Source organism: Balaenoptera acutorostrata, chromosome 5, assembly GCF_949987535.1.
Source record: "Balaenoptera acutorostrata chromosome 5, mBalAcu1.1, whole genome shotgun sequence".
NCBI lineage: Eukaryota > Metazoa > Chordata > Mammalia > Artiodactyla > Balaenopteridae > Balaenoptera > Balaenoptera acutorostrata.
This window is the reverse complement of record NC_080068.1, coordinates 125539817-125558506: the sequence shown is the minus strand read 5'-3', so window position 1 is coordinate 125558506 and position 18690 is coordinate 125539817. Positions and strand designations below refer to the sequence as shown.

The 18690-nt window shown below is 37.0% G+C and overlaps 1 protein-coding gene across 4 annotated transcripts in view; it reads right to left on the bottom strand.

Moving 5' to 3' along the window:
• AFG2A (AFG2 AAA ATPase homolog A) overlaps nt 1-18690 on the bottom strand; it is a 331389-nt gene that overhangs the window by 206859 nt on the left and 105840 nt on the right. For 3 of the 4 annotated variants that reach the window (XM_057546786.1, XM_057546785.1, XM_007172385.2), the window contains exon 14: nt 17975-18101. The exons of the other annotated variant lie outside the window; for it this stretch is intronic. In XM_057546786.1, the coding sequence (XP_057402769.1) occupies nt 17975-18101 (127 nt within the window). The remainder of the gene's footprint in view (nt 1-17974; nt 18102-18690) is intronic. 4 annotated transcript variants of the gene reach the window in all.

Below are 18690 nucleotides of genomic sequence, written 5' to 3'. Positions count from 1 at the left end.
TTGAATAGACGAGGCAACTGGGCATCCTTCTCTGGTTCCTGATCTTAGAGGAAGACCTTTCAGCTTTTCAATACTGAGTCTGATGTTAGTTCTTGGTGTGTCATATATGGCCTTTATATAGTGAGATATGTTCCCTCTCTACCCACTTTGTTGAGAGCTATTATAATGAATGGATATAGAATTTCGCCAAATGCTTTTTCTGCACCTACTGAGACGATCACATGATTTTATCATTTGTTTTGCTAATATGGTATACTATTTTGACTGACTTGCAGATACTGAACCATCTTTGCATCCCTGGAATGCATCCCACTTGATCAATGTGTACGTTCCTTTTAATGTGTTGCTGAATTTGGTTTGCCAATATTTTATTCAGAATTTTTGCATTTATGTTCACAATGGATGTTGATCTGTAATGTTCTTTTTTTGTTGTGTCTTTGGTTTTGGTATCAGGGTAATTAATGCTGACCTTGTGGAATGAGTTTAAGAGCATTCCTTCCTCTTCAATTATTCTGGAATACTTTGAGGATACGTATTACCTCTCCTTTAAATGTTTGATAGAATTCACCTGTGAAGCCATCTGATCCTACACTTTTGTTTGTTGGGACTTTTTCAATTAATGATTCAAGTTCTTTACTACTAATCAGTCCATTCAAATTTTTTAATTCTTGCCATCTAAGCCTTTGAAGATTGCATGTTTCTATGAATTTGTCCATTTCCTGTAGGGTGTCCAATTTGTTGTAGTGTAATTGTAGCAATTTTTTATGACTTTTTGTATTTCCATGGTACTAGCTGTAAGTTCTCTTTCATATCTAGTTTTATTTATTTGGGCCCTCTTTCTTTCATAATGATTCTAGCTAAAAGTTTGGGAATTTTATTTTTTCAAAGAAATAGCTCTTGGTTTCATTGATCTTTTCTATTGTTTTTTAAGTCTCTATTTCATTTATTTCTGCTCTGATCTTTATTACTTCCTTCCTTCTACTGACTGTGCACTTTGTCTTTTTCTCGTTCCTTTGGGTGTGAAGATTGTTTGAGATTTTTCGTGTTTCTTGAGGTAGGCTTGTATTGCTATAGACTTGCATCTTAGACTACATTTGTGAGTCCAACAGATTTTGGAAAGTTGTGTTTCTATTTTCATTTGTCTCAAGGTTATTTTTTCATTTCCTCCTTGATTTCTTCATTGACCCATTTGTTGCTTAGTAGCATGTTGTTCAGTCTCCATGTGTCTATTTTCTCCAGTTTTCCTGTAATTCATTTGTTTTCATACTGTTGTGCTCGGAAAAGATGCTTGATATGATTTTAATCTTCTTAAATTTATACATTTTTTAATTTGTTAACATCTTTATTGGAGTATAACTGCTATAAAATGTTGTTAGTTTCTGCTATATAACAAAGTGAATCAGCTATATGTACACAAAGATCCCCTCCCTCTTGAGCCTGCTTCCCACCCTCCCTATTCCACCCCTCTAGGTGGTCACAAAGCACCAAGCTGATCTCCCTGTGCTATGAAGCTGCGGCCCACTAGCTATCTATTTTACATTTGGCAGTGTATATACGTCAATGCCACTCTCTCACTTCATCCTAGCTTACCCTTCCCCCTTCCCGTGTCCTCAAATCCATTCTCTACGTCTGCATCTTTATTCCTATCCTGCCCCTAGGTTCATCAGAACCATTTTTTTTTACATTCCATATATATGTGTCACCATATGGTATTTGGTTTTCTCTTTCTGACTTACTTCACTCTGTATGACAGACTCTAGGTCCATCCACCTCACTACAAATAACTCAATTTCGGTTCTTTTTATGGCTGAGTAATATTCCATTGTATATATGTGCCACATCATCTTTATCCATTCATCTGTCAGTGGACACATAGGTTGCATCCATGTCCTGGCTATTGTAAATAGTGCTGCAGTGAACACTAGGGTGCATGCATCTTTTGGAATTATGGATTCTCGGGCATATGCCCAATAGTGGGATTGCTGGGTTATATGGTAGTTCTGTTTTTAGTTTTTTAAGGAACCTCCATACTCTTCTCCATGGTGGCTCTATCAATTTATATTCCCACCAACACTGCAAGAGGGTTCCCTTTTCTCCACACCCTCTCCAGCATTTATTCTATGTACATTTTCTGATGATGGCCATTCTAACTGATGTGAGGTGATACCTCATTGTGGTTTTGGTTTGCATTTCTCTAATGATTAGTGATGTTGAGCATCCTTTCATGTGTTTGTTGGCAATCTGTGTATCTGCTTTGGAGAAATGTCTATGTAGGTCTTTTGCCCATTTTTGGATTGGGTTATTTGCTTTTCTGATATTGAGCTGCATCAGCTGCTTGTATATTTTGGAGATTAATCCTTTTTTCGTTGCTTCATTTGCAAATATTTTCTCCCATTTTGAGGGTTGTCTTTTCATCTTGTTTATGCTTTCCTTTGCTGTGCAAAAGCTTTTAAGTTTCATTAGGTCCCCTTTGTTTATTTTTGTTTTTATTTCCATTTCTCCAGGAGGTGGGTCAAAAAGGATCTTGCTGTGATTTATGTCATAGAGTGTTCTGCCTATGTTTTCCTCTAAGAGTTTTATAGTGTCTGGCCTTACATTTAGGTCTTTAATCCATTTTGAGTTTATTTTTGTGTATGGTGTTAGGGAGTGTTCTAATTTCATTCTTCTACATGTAGCTGTCCAGTTTTCCCAGCACCACTTATTGAAGAGGCTGTCTTTTCTCCATTGTATATTCTTGCCTCCTTTGTCAAAGATACGGTGACCATATCTGTGTGGCTTTATCTCTGGGCTTTCTATCCCGTTCCATCGATCTATATTTCTGTTTTTGTGCCAGTACCACACTGTCTTGAATACTGTACCTTTGTAGTATAGTCTGAAGTCAGGGAGCCTGATTCCTCTAGCTCCATTTTTCTTTCTCAAGATTGCTCTGGCTATTCGGGGTCTTTTGTATTTCCATACAAATTGTGAAAATTTTTGTTCTAGTCTGTGAAAAATGCCATTGGTAGTTTGATAGGGATTGCACTGAATCTGTAGATTGCTTTGGGTAGTATAGTCATTTTCACAATGTTGATTCTTCCAATCCAAGAACATGGTATATCACTCCATCTGTCTGTATCGTCTTTGACTTCTTTCATCAGTGTCTTATAGTTTTCTGCATACAGGTATTCTGTCTCCTTCAGTAGGTTTTTTTCCTAGGTATTTTATTATTTTTGTTGCAGTGGTAAATGGGAGTGTTTCCTTAATTTCTCTTTCAGATTTTTCGTTGTTAGTGTATAGGAATGCAAGAGATTTCTGTGCACTAATTTTGTATGCTGCTACTTTACCAAATTTATTTTCCAGTAGCATCTTTAGGATTCTCTATGTATAGTATCATGTCATCTGCAAACACTGACAGCTTTACTTCTTCTTTTCCGATTTGGATTCCTTTTATTTCTTATACTTCTCTGATTGTCATGGCCCAAACTTCCAAAACTATGTTGAATAATAGTGGTAAGAGTGGGCAACCTTGTCTTGCTCCTGATCTTAGAGAAAATGGTTTCAGTTTTACACCATTGAGAATGATATTGGCTGTGGGTTTGTCATATATGGCTTTTATTATGTGAGGTAAGTTCCCTCTATGCCTACTTTCTGGAGAGTTTTTTTATCACAAATGGGTGTTGAATTTTGTTGGAAACTTTTTCTGCATCTACTGAGATGATCAGATGGTTTTTACCTTCAATTTGTTAATATGGTGTATCACATTGATTGAGTTGCGTATATTGAAGAATCCTTGCATTCCTGGGATAAACCCCACTTGATCATGGTGTATGATTCTTTTAATGTGGATCTGTTTGCTAGTATTTTGTTGAGGATTTTTGCATCTATGTTCATCAGTGATACTGGACTGTAGTTTTCTTTCTTTGTGACATCTTTGTCTGGTTTTGGTATCAGAGTGATGGTGGCCTCGTAGAATGAGTTTGGGAGTGTTCCTCCCTCTGCGATATTTTGGAAGAGTTTGAGAAGGATAGGTGTTAGCTCTTCTCTAAATGTTTGATAGAATTTGCCTGTGAAGCCATCTGGTCCTGGGCTTTTCTTTGTTGGAAGATTTTAAATCAGTCTCAATTTCAGTGCTTGTGACTGGTCTGTTTATATTTTCTATTTCTTCCTGGTTCAGTCTCAGAAGGTCGTGCTTTTCTAAGAATTTGTCCATTTCTTCCAGGTTGTCCATTTTATTGGCATAGAGCTGCTAGTAGTAATCTCTCATGATCCTTTGTATTTCTGCAGTGTCAGTTGTCACTTCTCCTTTTTCGTTTCTAATTCTATTGATTTGAGTCTTCTCCCGTTTTTTCTTGATTAGTCTGACTAATGGTTTATCAATTTTGTTTATCTTCTCAAAGAACCAGCTTTTAGTTTTATTGATCTCTGCTACTGTTTTCTTCATTTCTTTTTCATTTATTTCTGATCTGATCTTTATGATTTCTTTCCTTCTGCTAACTTTGGGTTCTTTTTATTCTTCTTTCTCTAACTGCTTTGGGTGTAAGGTTAGATGGTTTATTTGAGATATTTCTTGTTTCCTGAGGTAGGATTGTATTGCTATAAACTTCCTTCTTAGAATTGTTTTTGCTGCATCCCATAGGTTTTGGGTCGTCATGTTTTCATTGTCATTTGTTTCTTGGTATTTTTTTAATCCCTCTTTGATATCTTCAGTGATGTCTTGGTTATTTAGTAGCGTATTGTTTAGCCTCCATGTGTTTGTATTTCTTACAGTTTTTTTCCTGTAATTGATATCTAGTCTCATAGCACTGTGGTCTAAAAGATACTTGATACGAATTCAATTTTCTTAAATTTACCAAGGCTTGATTTGTGACCCAAGATATGATCTATCCTGGAGAATGTTCCATGAGCACTTGAGAAGAAAGTGTATTCTGTTGTTTTTGGATGGAATGTTCTATAAATGTCAATTAAGTCCAGCTTGTCTAATGTGTCATTAAAGCTTGTGTTTCCTTACTTATTTTCATTTTGGATGATCTGCCCATTGGTGAAAGTTGGGTGTTAAAGTCCCCTACTATGATTGTGTTACTGTCGATTTCCCCTTTTATGGCTGTTAGCATTTGCCTTATGTATTGCGGTGCTCCTATGTTGGGTGCATAAATATTTACAAGTGTTATATCTTCTTCTTGGATTGATCCCTTGATCATTATGTCGTGTCCCTCTTTGTCTCTTTTAATAGCCTTTATTTTAAAGCCTGTTTTGTCTGATATGAGAATTGGTACTCCAGCTTTCTTTTGATTTCCGTTTGCATGGAGTATCTTTTTCCATCCCCTCACTTTCAGTCTGTACATGTCCCTAGGTCTGAAGTGGGTCTCTTGTAGACAGCATATATAAGGGTCTTGTTTTAGTATCCGTTCAGCCAGTCTATGTCTTTTGGTTGGAGCATTTAATCCATTTACATTTAAGGCAGTTATCAATATGTATGTTCCTATTACCATTTTCTTAATCTTTTTGGGTTTGTCTTTGTAGGTCTTTTCCTTCTCTTGTGTTTCCTGCCTAGAAAAGGTCTTTTAGCATTTGTTGTAAAGCTGGTTTGGTGGTGCTGAATTCTCTTAACTTTTGCTTGTCTGTAAAGATTTTAATTTCTCTGTCAAATCTGAATGAGATCCTTGCTGGGTACAGTAATCTTGGTTGGACGTTATTCAATGTCATCACTTTAAATATGTCCTACCACTCTCTTCTGGCTTGCAGACGGTTTCTGCTGAAAGATCAGCTGTTAACCTTATGGGGATTGCCTTGTATGTTATTTGTTGCTTTTCCCTTGCTGCTTTTAATATTTTTTCTTTGTATTTAATTTTTGGTAGTTTGATTAATATGTGTCTTGGCGTGTTTCTCCTTGGATTTATCCTGTATGGGATTCTCTGCGCTTCCTAGACTTGACTGAGTATTCCCTTTCCCATGTTAGGGAATTTTTCAAGTATAATCTCTTCAAATATTTTCTCAGACCCTTTCTTTTTCTCTTCTTCTTCTGGGACCCCTACTATTCAAATGTTGGTGTGTTTAATGTTGTCCCAGAGGTCTCTGAGACTGTCCTCAATTCTTTCCATTCTTTTTTCTTTATTCTGCTCTGCGGCAGTTATTTCCACTATTTTATCTTCCAGGTCAGTTATCCATTCTTCTGCCTCAGTTATTCTGCGATTGATCCCTTCTAGAGAATTTTTAATTTCATTTATTGTGTCGTTCAGCATTGTTTGTTTGCTCTTTAGTGCTTCTAGGTCCTTGTTAAACGTTTCTTGTATTTTCTCCATTCTATTTCCAAGATTTTGGATCATATTTACTATCATTACTCTGAATTCTTTTTCAGGTAGACTGCCTATTTCCTCTTCATTTGTTTGGTCTGATGGGTTTTTACCTTGCTCCTTCATCTGCTGCGTATTTCTCTGTCTTCTCATTTTGTTTAACTTACTGTGTTTGGGGTCTCCTTTTTGCAGGCCACAGGTTCGTAGTTCCCATCTGTTTTTGGTGTCAGTGGGTGAGGTTGGTTCAGGCTGTAGGCTCAAGGTGTAGGCTTCCTGGTGGAGGGGACTCGTGCATGTGTTCTGGTGGGTGGGGCTGGATCTTGTCTTTCTGGTGGGCAGGGCCATGTCCAGTGGTGAGTTTGGGGTGTCTGTGAACTTAGTATGATTTCAGGCAACCTCTCTGCTAATAGGTGGGGTTGTGTTCCTGTCTTGCTAGTTGTTTGGCATGGAGCATCCAGCACTGGAGCTTGCTGGACATTGGGTGGAACTGGGTCTTAGTGTTGAGATGGAGATCTCTGGAATAGCTCTTGCCGATTTACATTACATGGATGGGGCTGGGAGGTCTTTGGTGGTCCAGTGTCCTGGACTCGGCTCTCCCAGCTGAGAGGCTCAGGTCTGACACCTGGATGGAGCACCAGGACCCTGTCAGCCACACAGATCAGAAGAAAAGGAAGAACAAAAAGGAAGAAAAAAAATTTTTTTAAGTTAAAATAAATAAATAAATAAATAAAATAAAATTAATAAAATTTAAAAGAGAAAGAAGGAAGGAAGGAAGGAAGGAAGAAAGAGAACAACCAAACCAAGAAACATATCCACCAATGGTATCAAGCACTAAAAACTAAACTGAGATAAACATACAAATCAGAAACAAATCAGTCGCAGACAGCAAACCCCAAGTCTACAGTTGTTCCCAAAGTCCACTGCCTCCATTTTGGGAACATTGGTTGTCTATTCAAGTATCCACAGATGCAGGGTTTATCAAGTTGACTGTGGGGATTTAATCTGCTGCTCCTGAGGCAGCACAGAAAAATTTCCCTTTCACTTCTTTGTTTGCACAGCTCCTGGGGTTCAGCTTTGGATTTGGCCCTGCCTCTGCGTGTAGGTCGCCCACAGGCATGTGGTCCCACCCAGACAGGAAGGGGTTAAAGCAGCGGCTGATTAGGGCTCTCTTGCTCTCTCAGGCCGGGGAGAAGGAGGGGTATGGTAATCATAATTGGGATGTGGGGTGAACCTGCAGCGGCAGAGGCTGGCATCACACTGCAACAGCCTGAGGTGCACCATGTACCCTCCCAGGGAAGTTGTCCCTGGATCTCGGGACCCTGGCGGTGGCGTGCTGCACAGGCTCCTGGGGGTGGGGGTGGGGGGCGGGGGCGTGTGGGTAGTGACCTGTGCTTGCACACAGGATACTTGGTAGCAGCAGCCTTTAGCGCTCCATGCCCGTCTCTGGAGGTCTCAGCTGATAGCCGCAGTTCGTGCCCGTCTGTGGAGCTTGCTTAGGTGGTGCTCTGCCTTCTGTGGGCACATGGGGAAGGAATCTCGTCTCCTCACACACCCCGAAACAATGGTCTCTTGCCTCTTTGGCAGGTCCAGACTTTTTCCCGGACTCCCTCCCGGCTAGCTGTGGTGCTAGCCCCCTTCAGGCTGTCTTCATGCAGCCAACCCCAGTCCTCTCCCTGGGGTCTGACCTCCGAAGCCCAAGCCTCAGCTCTCAGCCCACACCTGCCCCGGCGGGCGAGCAGACAAGCCTCTCAGGCTGGTGAGTGCTGGTCAGCACCGATCCTCTGCGATGGAATCTTTCTGCTTTGCCTTCTGCACCCGTTGCTGTGCTCTCCTCCGCGGCTCCAAAACTTCCTCCCACCCACCCCCCCATCTCTGCCAGTGAAAGGGTTTCCTAGTGTGTGGAAACTTTTCCTCCTTCATAGCTCCCTCCCAGAGGTGCAGGTCCCATCCCTATTCTTTTGTCTCTGTTTTTTTTTCTTTTGCCCTACCCAGGTACGTGGGGATTTTCTTGCCTTTTGGGAAGTCTGAGGTCTTCTGCCAGCGTTCAGTAGGTGTTCAGTAGGAATTGTTCCACATGTAGATGTATTTTTGATGTATTTGTGGGGACGAAGGTGATCTTCACGTCTTACTCCTCCGCCATCTTGAAGGTCACCTTCCTTAAATTTATTAAGACTTGTTTCGTGGTCTAACATGTAATCTATTCTGGAGAATGTTCCATGCACACTTGAATGTGTATTCTGATGTTTTTGATGGAATGTTGTGTATCTGTCAATTAATTTAATATGATTTAATGTGCCATTTAAGGCGACTGTTTCCTTATTGATTTTTCTGTCTGTATGATCTATCTGTTGATGTAAGTGGGGTATTAAAGACCCCTACTAGTATTGTATTACCATTAATTTCTCCTTTTATGTCTAGTAATATTTCCTTTACATATTTAGATGCTCCTATGGTGGATACATAAATATTTACAAATGTATCTTCTTCTCAAATTGACCCTTTTTTCACTTTGTAATGCCCGTCTTTGTCCTTTGTTAGGATCTTTGTTTTAAAGTCTATTTTGTCCGATACGTCTATTGCTACCCCAGCTTTCTCTCTGTTTCCATTTGCATGGAATACCTTCTTTTATCCTTGTAATTTCAGTCTGTGTGTGTCTTTAGATCTGAAGTGAGTCTCCTGTAGGCAGCATAGGGGTGCATCATTTTTTTTTAATTCAGCCACCGTATGTGTTTTGATTGGAGCGTTTAGCCCATCTACATTTAAAGTGAGTGTATGTACTTACTGACATTTTAATTGTTTTCTAGTTGTTTTTGTAGTTCTTCTCTGTATCTGTCTTCTCTTGGTCTCTTGCCTTGTGGTGTGATAATGTTTGATTTCCTTTCTCTTTATTTTTTATGTATCTACTGTAGGGTTCTGATTTGTGGTTACCATGAGGTTCATTTATAACAGCCTATTTATATAGCTATTTGTTTGAAGCTGATAGTCACGTAAGTCAAATTCATTCTAGAAGCACTACATTTTAACTCCCCCCACCATGTTTTATGTTTCTGATGTCATATTTGCAGCTTTTAATTTTGTGTATCTGATAACTACTCACTATAGTTATAGTTGAATTTACTACTTTTTTCTTTTAACCTTCATACTAGCTTTTTAAGTGGCGGACACACTGCATTTGACATATACTTGCCTTTACCAGTGAGATTTTTTTCTTTCATATATTTTCTTATTTCTAGTTATGACCTTTTGTTTTCTGCTTAAAGAAGACCCTTTAGCATTTCTTGTAAGGCCATTTTAGTGGTGATTAACTCCTTGAGTTTCTGCTTGTCTTCAGAGCTCTTTATTTCTCCTTCACTTGTAAATGGTAACTTTGCTGGGTACAGTATTCTTGGGTTCTAAGTTTTTTCCTCTCAGCACATTTAATATATCACACCACTCCTTTCTGACCTGCAAAGTGCCTGCTGAAAAATCAGCTGATGGTCTTATGACTATATGTTGACTCTTGAACATCATGGGCGTTAATTTGTGTATAACTTATACTCAGCCCTCAGTATGCATGGTTCCTCCACATCCATGGATTCGACCAAGGACAGACCATATAATTCTGTTGTATTTACTATTAGAAAATATCTGCATGTAAGTGGACCCTTGCAGTTCAAACCTGCATTGTTCAAAGGTCAACTGTAGTTGTTTTTCTCTTGCTGCCTTTAAAATGTTCATTATCATTAACTTTTGCCATTTTAGTTACAATGTATCTTGGTATAGATCTCTTTGGATTCATCTTGTTTGGGACTCTGTGCTTCCTGGACCTGAACATCTGTTTCCTTTCCCAGGTTAGGAAACTGTTCATCTTTAGATGGATGATGGCCTGGATTTCCACAGCATCAGGAGACTTTAGTGCAGCAAACAACTAAATTATTTTTGATGCCCAAATAACAGTTAAAAGCCCGAACTCTAGGAGTTTATATTATTCTTTGTTAGGCTATTGCTTACATGGCCCTGTTTAGAAGAGTACACTGTTCAATTCATGGTATTTCATGCATTTGTGTTGACTATTAAGGAAGAAATGATCATGTCTTCTTACCCTATAATGCAAATGTTAGTATGCTTGATGTTGTTCCAGAGGTCTCTCAAAGTATCCTCATTTTTAAAAATTCTTTTTCCTTTTTGCTGTTCTGATTGGGTGATTTCCACTATTCTGTATTTCAGATAACTGATCTGTTCTTCTGTATTATCTAATCTGTTGTTGATTCCCTCTAGTGTATTTTTCACTTCAATTAGTGTATTCTTCAGCTCTGGTTGGTTCTTTCTTATATTTTCTAACTCTTTGTTGAAGTTTTCACTGTGTTCCTCCATTCCTGTCCCAAGTTAGTGAGCATCTTTATGACCATTACTTTTAACTCTTTATCAGGTAAATGACTTATCTCTCTTTCATTAGCCCCCCTCCCCAACCCTGCCCGGGGTTGTATCATTTTCTTTCTTTTAGAATATATTCCTGTCTCCTCATTTTGCTTTGACTTTCTGTTTGTTTCTGTGAATTAGGTGAAATAGCTACCTCTCCTGGTCTTGAAGGTATCACCTCGTGTAGAAGCATCCCCATCTTGAAAAAATTAATTTCTTTTAGAATTTGTGTATCAAGGACAATATGTATTTTATTATGTTATTACTCTTTCTCTAAAAGAAGATTAAACATACTCTTATTTGCATGGTGACATAACCAAATATTATTTATTATCAAATATATAAACATAGGCTCTTAACTCCTCAAAATTTAAATATCTAGCCTGAAAATCTCAATGATGAAAAACACTACAAAGAGCATTCAACTCACAATTATAAAAAGCAAAAAAACCAATGCAACTATAAGACTGAGGTGTCATGAATAAATATATGCTATTTTTTCATATAATAAAAAACTTCATTTCTGTATTTATGGATTTTGGTAAGTCATTCAGTTGGAAAAATAATTATTTAGTCCAAGAAAATGTATTTTAAAAGATTAAGTATTAAAAAATGTTCAAGAAGAGATTGAAGGTATTTTAAAGAACATGAAGTTAATACAGCCTTCCTACTACTATTGGTTTATTTTAAGCTCAGCATGATGTTATTGACTTATATATAATTTACCTTCAGAAAATTTATGCAGTAAATATATTTAAACAATCTTTAGAAAAATTTTGTGGCTCATGTATGAACAGCAGACATTAGAGACTTTAGGAAACTGCTAAAAGCTTACAAGGATAGATCAATGGTCAGTAAACTTTTTCTGCAAAGGTCCAAATGGTAAATAATTTAGGCTTTATAGGCCATAGGTCTCTACTGTAACTACTCTACTACAGTAGTACAAATGCAGTCACAGACAATACATCAAAAATTAGTGTAACTATATACCAATAAAGCTTTATTTATGAGGCCCAAAATTTGAATTTCACATCATTTTCACATGTCACTAAATCATCTTTTTTTCCCAACCATTTAAGTATGTAAAAACCATTCTTAGCTCATGGGATGTAGAAAAACAGTTGATGGGTCAGATTTGGCTCACAGGCCATAGTTTGCTGACCCCTGGGACAGACAGTCTTTATCTTAACTTCTAAATGAAATATGACCCACATATGCATACAACCTCTGACCAAATTCCAACACCCCTTTCCCGAAGCTGAAACCCTTACAGCTGCTACCATAATAGATATAGTGAAAACACTTGGCATTTTAAAAAACAAAAAAGAAACAAACACTCAGCAACAATAATAAAACTTCTTCTAACAGTCCTGTAAAATGATGGTAAAGCTGAAATTGGAAGATGACCTTGGAAGCAGTAGCCCAAGTCTGACCACACTGTGGCTCACCTTCTAACACCCTAAGACTCTCCACATCATTTTGATAAATATAAAAGATCAATAAGCATCCCTTCCTTAAATACTCACAGGAAAGTAAAGAATTATGATTCATTTAAACTTTTAATGTTTCTTAGATCAAGCAGCTTGTTTTTTAGTACTGACTTAGCTGAGAACAGCAATAATAGATGAATGGGACCTTTAATTTATAACTAGGAAGGGTGGGGAGGAAAACCATTCACAAACATATTTTTAACCTGTCTGAAGGTATTTTTGGAACACAATTCATTTAAAATTGGAAGCTACATATATTTAGCTTCTCATTTGCTGACATTTCTAAACATGCTAATTTTTTCCATGTTACAAAGCAATCAATAAAATCAACTTTTATGGTATTTAAGAAATAAAAATATTGTCATATTTAACCCATCAACCCATCTTCCAGAAAAACTGGAAGGAAAATAATGCCAGTTTATAACTTCCATGAGTTAAACATACTAAGTTAGAAAATAATTCTGAACACTGAATTACTCAAGACCTCTACAAAACTTACAAAAAATTGAGCAATCTATTCCATGGATGGCTTAGAGCAGAATTTTAAAAATTCTACAAATTTACTATTATAAGAAAACCAGGTTTCAGGCTAGAGATAATAATTACAATAGTAATCATTATTGAGAGCCTATTATATACCAAGCATCAGTACTAAAAGTAACCAAAGGGACTACATTTTAAAATATTCATAAAATTAAACAATTTTGAAGCTTGTTTAACACTAGGATAAGAAGACATGATCATTTCTTCCTTAATATTCAACACAAATGCATGAAATACCATGGATTGAACACTATACTCTCCTAAAAGGGGCCATGTAAGCAATAGCCTAACAAAGAATAATATAAACTCCTAGAGTCCAGGCTTTTAACTATTACTTGGGCATCAAAAATAATTTAGTTGTTTGCTGCTCTAAAGTCTCCTGATGCTATGGAAATCCAGGCCATCATCAACCTAAAGACAATGTAACTACTTGACATCACAATCTCATTAATCTTCATCTGTCCTTCATATCCTGTCATTCTTATGCAAAATGGACTCTTAAGGATGCAACTTCTCTTCACTTATCTATAAGCTGAAGGAGGAGGGTAGGGGGGTAAAAGGTCTATGGAGACTTCAGGATACCACTGGAGACCCCAAGCAATCACTTTACTCAGCCTAGTGTGCTACATTACAGCTATTGTGTTTGACATGTAAATATGACATAGCAGGAAGTAGGATAATGTGATTCTTGAGCTATGTGTCTCACTTCCCCTGCTGAAGCCCCCGGAAACTCCAGCTTTAGTTTCCCCAGACTATATGAAACTGAAATATTTTCCAAAACAGACACTAAAAATGTACAACATATGGGTCACATAATGATATCAATTTCACTCCTCTGACAGTCCAAGAATTCTCTCCGTTCCAATATACTAACTTAAGGTCATCATGACATAGAGGTTGCGGGTTAACAGGCAAAAGGACTGTAAAGTAAGCTAGCTAATTTACAAGGCCAAACACCTGAATTAAATGTAGCCAAAGTTAGACTAAATGCATTATTTCTTTCACACTAGAACAGTCCTTTTTCTTTCCAGTTTTAAGCCAAAAACAAAATCTCCACCTTTCAGTATCAGCACAGGAAATATACTTTAATTCTCCTGTTGCCTATTCTCTTCCTACTACCGTTTCCTCCAGACAAGACAGGTGGTGAAAACTATGTCTATTCATTTCATAACAGGAAGTTGTTTTTTTAAAAAAAATCATCTCTTAAGACTGCTTTGTTTCTAACGGCACATTCAGGGCACAGTTTGGACACCATGTTCTAGTCACACATGTGCTGAAACTCTTTTTATAGTGCTATTAAACAATACACAAATAATGCTGTATAATAGTTCAGAGAAAAAAATCCAGAAAATATACTTCTGATATAGTTTATACCATCTGAGTAATAACAGAAGTACAGTTAACAAAAAATTCACACTACACATGAATATGGAACTCTACCTGAAATAGAAAATGATTAAAAAATTTTTACAAAAATCACTGATTATTTAAAGTAGTGTTTTTTGTACAATTACAGAACATATGCAGAATTTAGACCACGGTTCAATGTACTAAATTCAAAGTTGTACTTGAAAGCATAGCATATCATTTGATGACCCTGAAGGCACTGTTTTACCACTTAAAAATACTTTTTCCATTTACCAATTTTATGTTTCACTGCCAGTCATAATTATATTATTTCATCTATTACAAATTAAACATTATAAATTTTGAAAAATTTGAATAGTAAATTAAAAAGGCCTTTAGATCCCCTGACCTAGAAAATTAAGTCTTTGTATCTAATTACAAACACTTTCAATATCTTAATTTAAATGTGCTCATCCAAGATTAGCTGGTGGATTCCTAATTTTAAAAACTAATCAATGTATGTACATGTGTATATATATATGATGCATGCATATACACAAACATACAAGCATACATATAAATACACATATATATATGTGTGTGTTTGTATATGTTTGCACTTCTCTCTGAAGCCTCCTGAAGCAAAAGTTAATCAGTCAAAAGATGTTACCAGTGTGTAATAATATTGGTACTTAAAACACTTATTTTGGACAATTAGGCGGTTTGAGAACCAAGGTATTAAAGGTAACATTTTATAAAAGATCAAAAATATGACTAGAATTTTGGCAAGATATTTTCCAAACTTTAATTTCTCAAACTGTGATATTGGAGACTGTCACTTATGAGTTGATATAATAAAACACAGCATCTGCCTTCTAAGGCAAGTATTATTAGCAAGCAAGAAACATATTAAAAACAATGCAAAAAGAAATGTAAAAAAGAACCACTTCCATCCCTTCAATCTCCCACCTTCGGAGACAAGTTCTGCCCAAAATACAGTTAATCATTTTCTCCAAGAGAGCCAGGATATCCACAGACTAAAGTATCCCAAAAAGAATGGAAGTCATCTACCATTATCTTTGGGGTTTTGACGTATTCTAAGATGAGGCTGAAAAAAGGTCCAAAACCTTAGAGTGGCCCAAGATAACTTATTATCTCTAGGTTTATATTAAAAATTTATTGGGGTCTTTTGTATCAGGTACAGGTAAAACCTAGGATAAATTTCACCTTACTGCAAAATACAACAGTTGGGGTTCAATCTATGTCTTACAGAGGGAAAAGTAAGCAAAAGAGGTAAGTCAACAATTCTACTGTATTAAATAATAGGCTTACTACGTGTTATACATACAAAGAACATGAAAAATGTATCCTTTAAATAAAGGAGTTTAAATTTGTTTATCCTTTTCTATTTTAAGAGAGATTATATGTATAACTTGAAGAAAGATATATCTGGACAAGGCAAGGCAGAGAAATGCTCCATCTGAGAAAAGATAGAATCCACAGAAAAGGACATTTCAGAGGAGCAGGTTTGTAGCCAATCAAATGACTGGCAAAGATAAGTTGGTCTCTGTGAAAGTTGGAATTTGTTCTTAGTACCCAGAAGAGAACTCACATAGGGGTTGGGGAAGAAGCGGAAGAGCACTGTAGTAGAAAGAATTCTGCTCAGTCGCAAGATTCTGGTCCTCTGCTAGACACACACCTTCTCCCAGTTATTCCATCAAATGTTGGACTAGATGCTATTGGGAAGGGCTTTTGCAAATGTAATGAAGATCCTGAACCAGCTGACTTGAAAGTAGAGAGATTTTCCTTGGTGGGCCTAACTTGATCAGGTGAGACTTCAAAAGAGACTAGGCGGGGCTTCCCTGGTGGCGCAGTGGTTGAGAATCTGCCTGCTAATGCAGGGGACACGGGTTCGAGCCCTGGTCTGGGAAGATCCCACATGCCACGGAGCAGCTGGGCCCGTGAGCCACAATTGCTGAGCCTGCGCGTCTGGAGCCTGTGCCCCGCGACGGGAGGGGCCGCGATAGAGAAAGGCCCGCGCACCGCGATGAAGAGCGGTCCCCGCACCGCGATGAAGAGTGGCCCCCGCTTGCCGCAACTGGAGAAAGCCCTCGCACGAACCGAAGACCCAACACAGCCAAAAATAAATAAATAAATAAATAAATAAATAAGAAAATCCTTTAAAAAAAAAAAAAAGAGACTAGGCTTTTTCTAGCAATAGTAATTTAAAGCGTAAGATGGATAAAATATGATGGAGATTCTCCATTGCTGTCTTTGAAGATGGAAGGGACCATGTATGTGTGTCTCTAGGACCTGAGAGTGGCCCCCAGCTGACATCTAGTAAGGAAATTTAGTCCTTAAGTCTACAGTCACAATAAGTGAATTCTGCCACAATCACGTGAGCTTAGAAGAGGAATATCAGTTCCTGATGAGAACGGTAGGCCAACACCTTGTTGAGTCCCTGAGCAGACAACTCCATCATGCCACACCCAGATTTTGACCTACGTACAGAAACACTAATAAATGAGTATTGTGTGAAGCTGTTAAATTCGAGGTAATCTGTTACACAGCAAGACAAAATTAATACAAGCACTAAACAAGCTAAATCATACAGCTTGATTTAGAAGAACCCAAGAAGTTTACTATAAGCCCAAAGTCCTACTTCAAGAAACGTGTCGAACATCAAAGACATACAATATTAAGAAACCAAAGAAGGTCACTATTAGATTAGACATTGTAGAGAAAAAAACCTAAGAAATTTTAGAGCTCATTAGCCATGGGGTAACCAGGAGACAAATGTCATAAAAATACAATGTATATTTACCTGGATAAAGATGATTCTTGGATTCATTGAAACCAAAAGGTGGGATTAGGTAATCTTTAAGGTCTCTTTCAGCACTTTCTATAATTCTTGTTAAGACACACACAATTCTATCTTTTTTATATACATCAGAGATGTCTGGGCACCCACCCAGATCCTACAAATGCTCACAACTTACCTAGCTTCTTGTAAAACACTGCAGCAGAAAGGGCACAATTTAACTTATTAAGGTTCAAAGCTTTCTTACTTGCATTTGACAAAGGGACTTTATCCCACAGCAAAATACCTTCCCACATAAAACCTCCTTTCATATCTTCAAAAAGATGATTTCTTTCAAAATCCCACTGTTAAAACTGAAAGTCTGTATATATGTGCACAGGGAGGGAGGAGCTCATAAGGTCATGGACATGAGGCAATAACAGCAACAAAAAAAAGAGAAACTGGTTCACGCCCTGGGAGTAAATTTTTACTCTCAGTTTAGATCATTAAGTATAAATTAGGCACTTAAAAGTTAAGTAAACTCATTTATTAAAATATGACTTGGGGAAAAGTAGTGGTAGCAATAGCTTGAAAGTGTTAATTTTGCACCTATGTAGCTTAATTTAAGCCTAAGTAACTTCTTAAGAGAAATAAAATCTATTGTCATTTTTATTCTAAATACTCTGAAAGCAACTGATAGGCCAGGACTTCTAGAAAGTTGTTGAAAATAACTCGAGTCTAACTAGTAGTAAACGGCCGGAAGCTTACCTTAATATGAATGAAAATGTTAAAAACTTCTCAAAATAAATCAGATGAAACACAAAAAGAATTCCAGAACTTAAATACTCTAGGGAAATATACTAAGAATTTAATGCAACAATGGGGGAGGGAAAACTCAAGGGGTTACAAAATAGTTTCATTAATACCAAACATAAGTAATAAAAACATAAACAAAATCTTTTCTCAGTTATCTTCATTTCCTTTAGTTTAATCTTTCAGCATCCTCTAAATGACAAACTGATTAGAAAGTAATTTGACAGAAAAAAAAACCAAAAACCAAAACTCCCCAACATAATCAAACGATCCAGTTCTTGATTTTAAAATGCCCAGACTGCCTTCTTTCTTACCTTGTCTATCCTATCTGGACGGTTAGTAGCTGCCAGGATTGTCACATCCTTTAACTGTTCGATGCCATCCATTTCTGTCAAGAGCTGAGCCAAAACACGATCGGCTACATTCCCAGCACCTGATGAACTGATTTTTTTTAAAAAAGTTTTAAAAATCTGTTTATCTATCCCCAAATACTCTACTATTTTTAAAAGATCATATATTCTATAACAAGAAACATTGTCTTTTTCAAAACATAAAATGCATGCTTCAGAATTCATTACTTGTTGAATTAGATCCAAGAACTAACTATATTAAATCATTTCTTTTCCTCCATCAACAACCATGATTATTTTCTCTCCAATAATGAAATGCTAAGAGTGTCAAATATAAAAGATCTGGGAAGTAAGATATAAGATTATTTTTAAAAGTTCATCAGATACGTAATTATTTAACTTAATCGATATTTACATTTTATATGGCAAATAAACTGACAGGAATTGGGAATAAAAAAATGAATAAGGTACAGACTCATTCTCACATGAACCTTAAAGCCTATGCGAGACAGAAAACTCTTTACAAACCTATAGCAAACGGGATATTTCTCACCTATCTTGATATTTTAAAATATTAAGAATATTTTAGAAACACATCAGCAAGTAGGGGGTCATCACAATACCCATATCTGGGGAAATAGGGGGGAAAAAAACCCATTTTGTTTTGTTCCTTTTGTTCA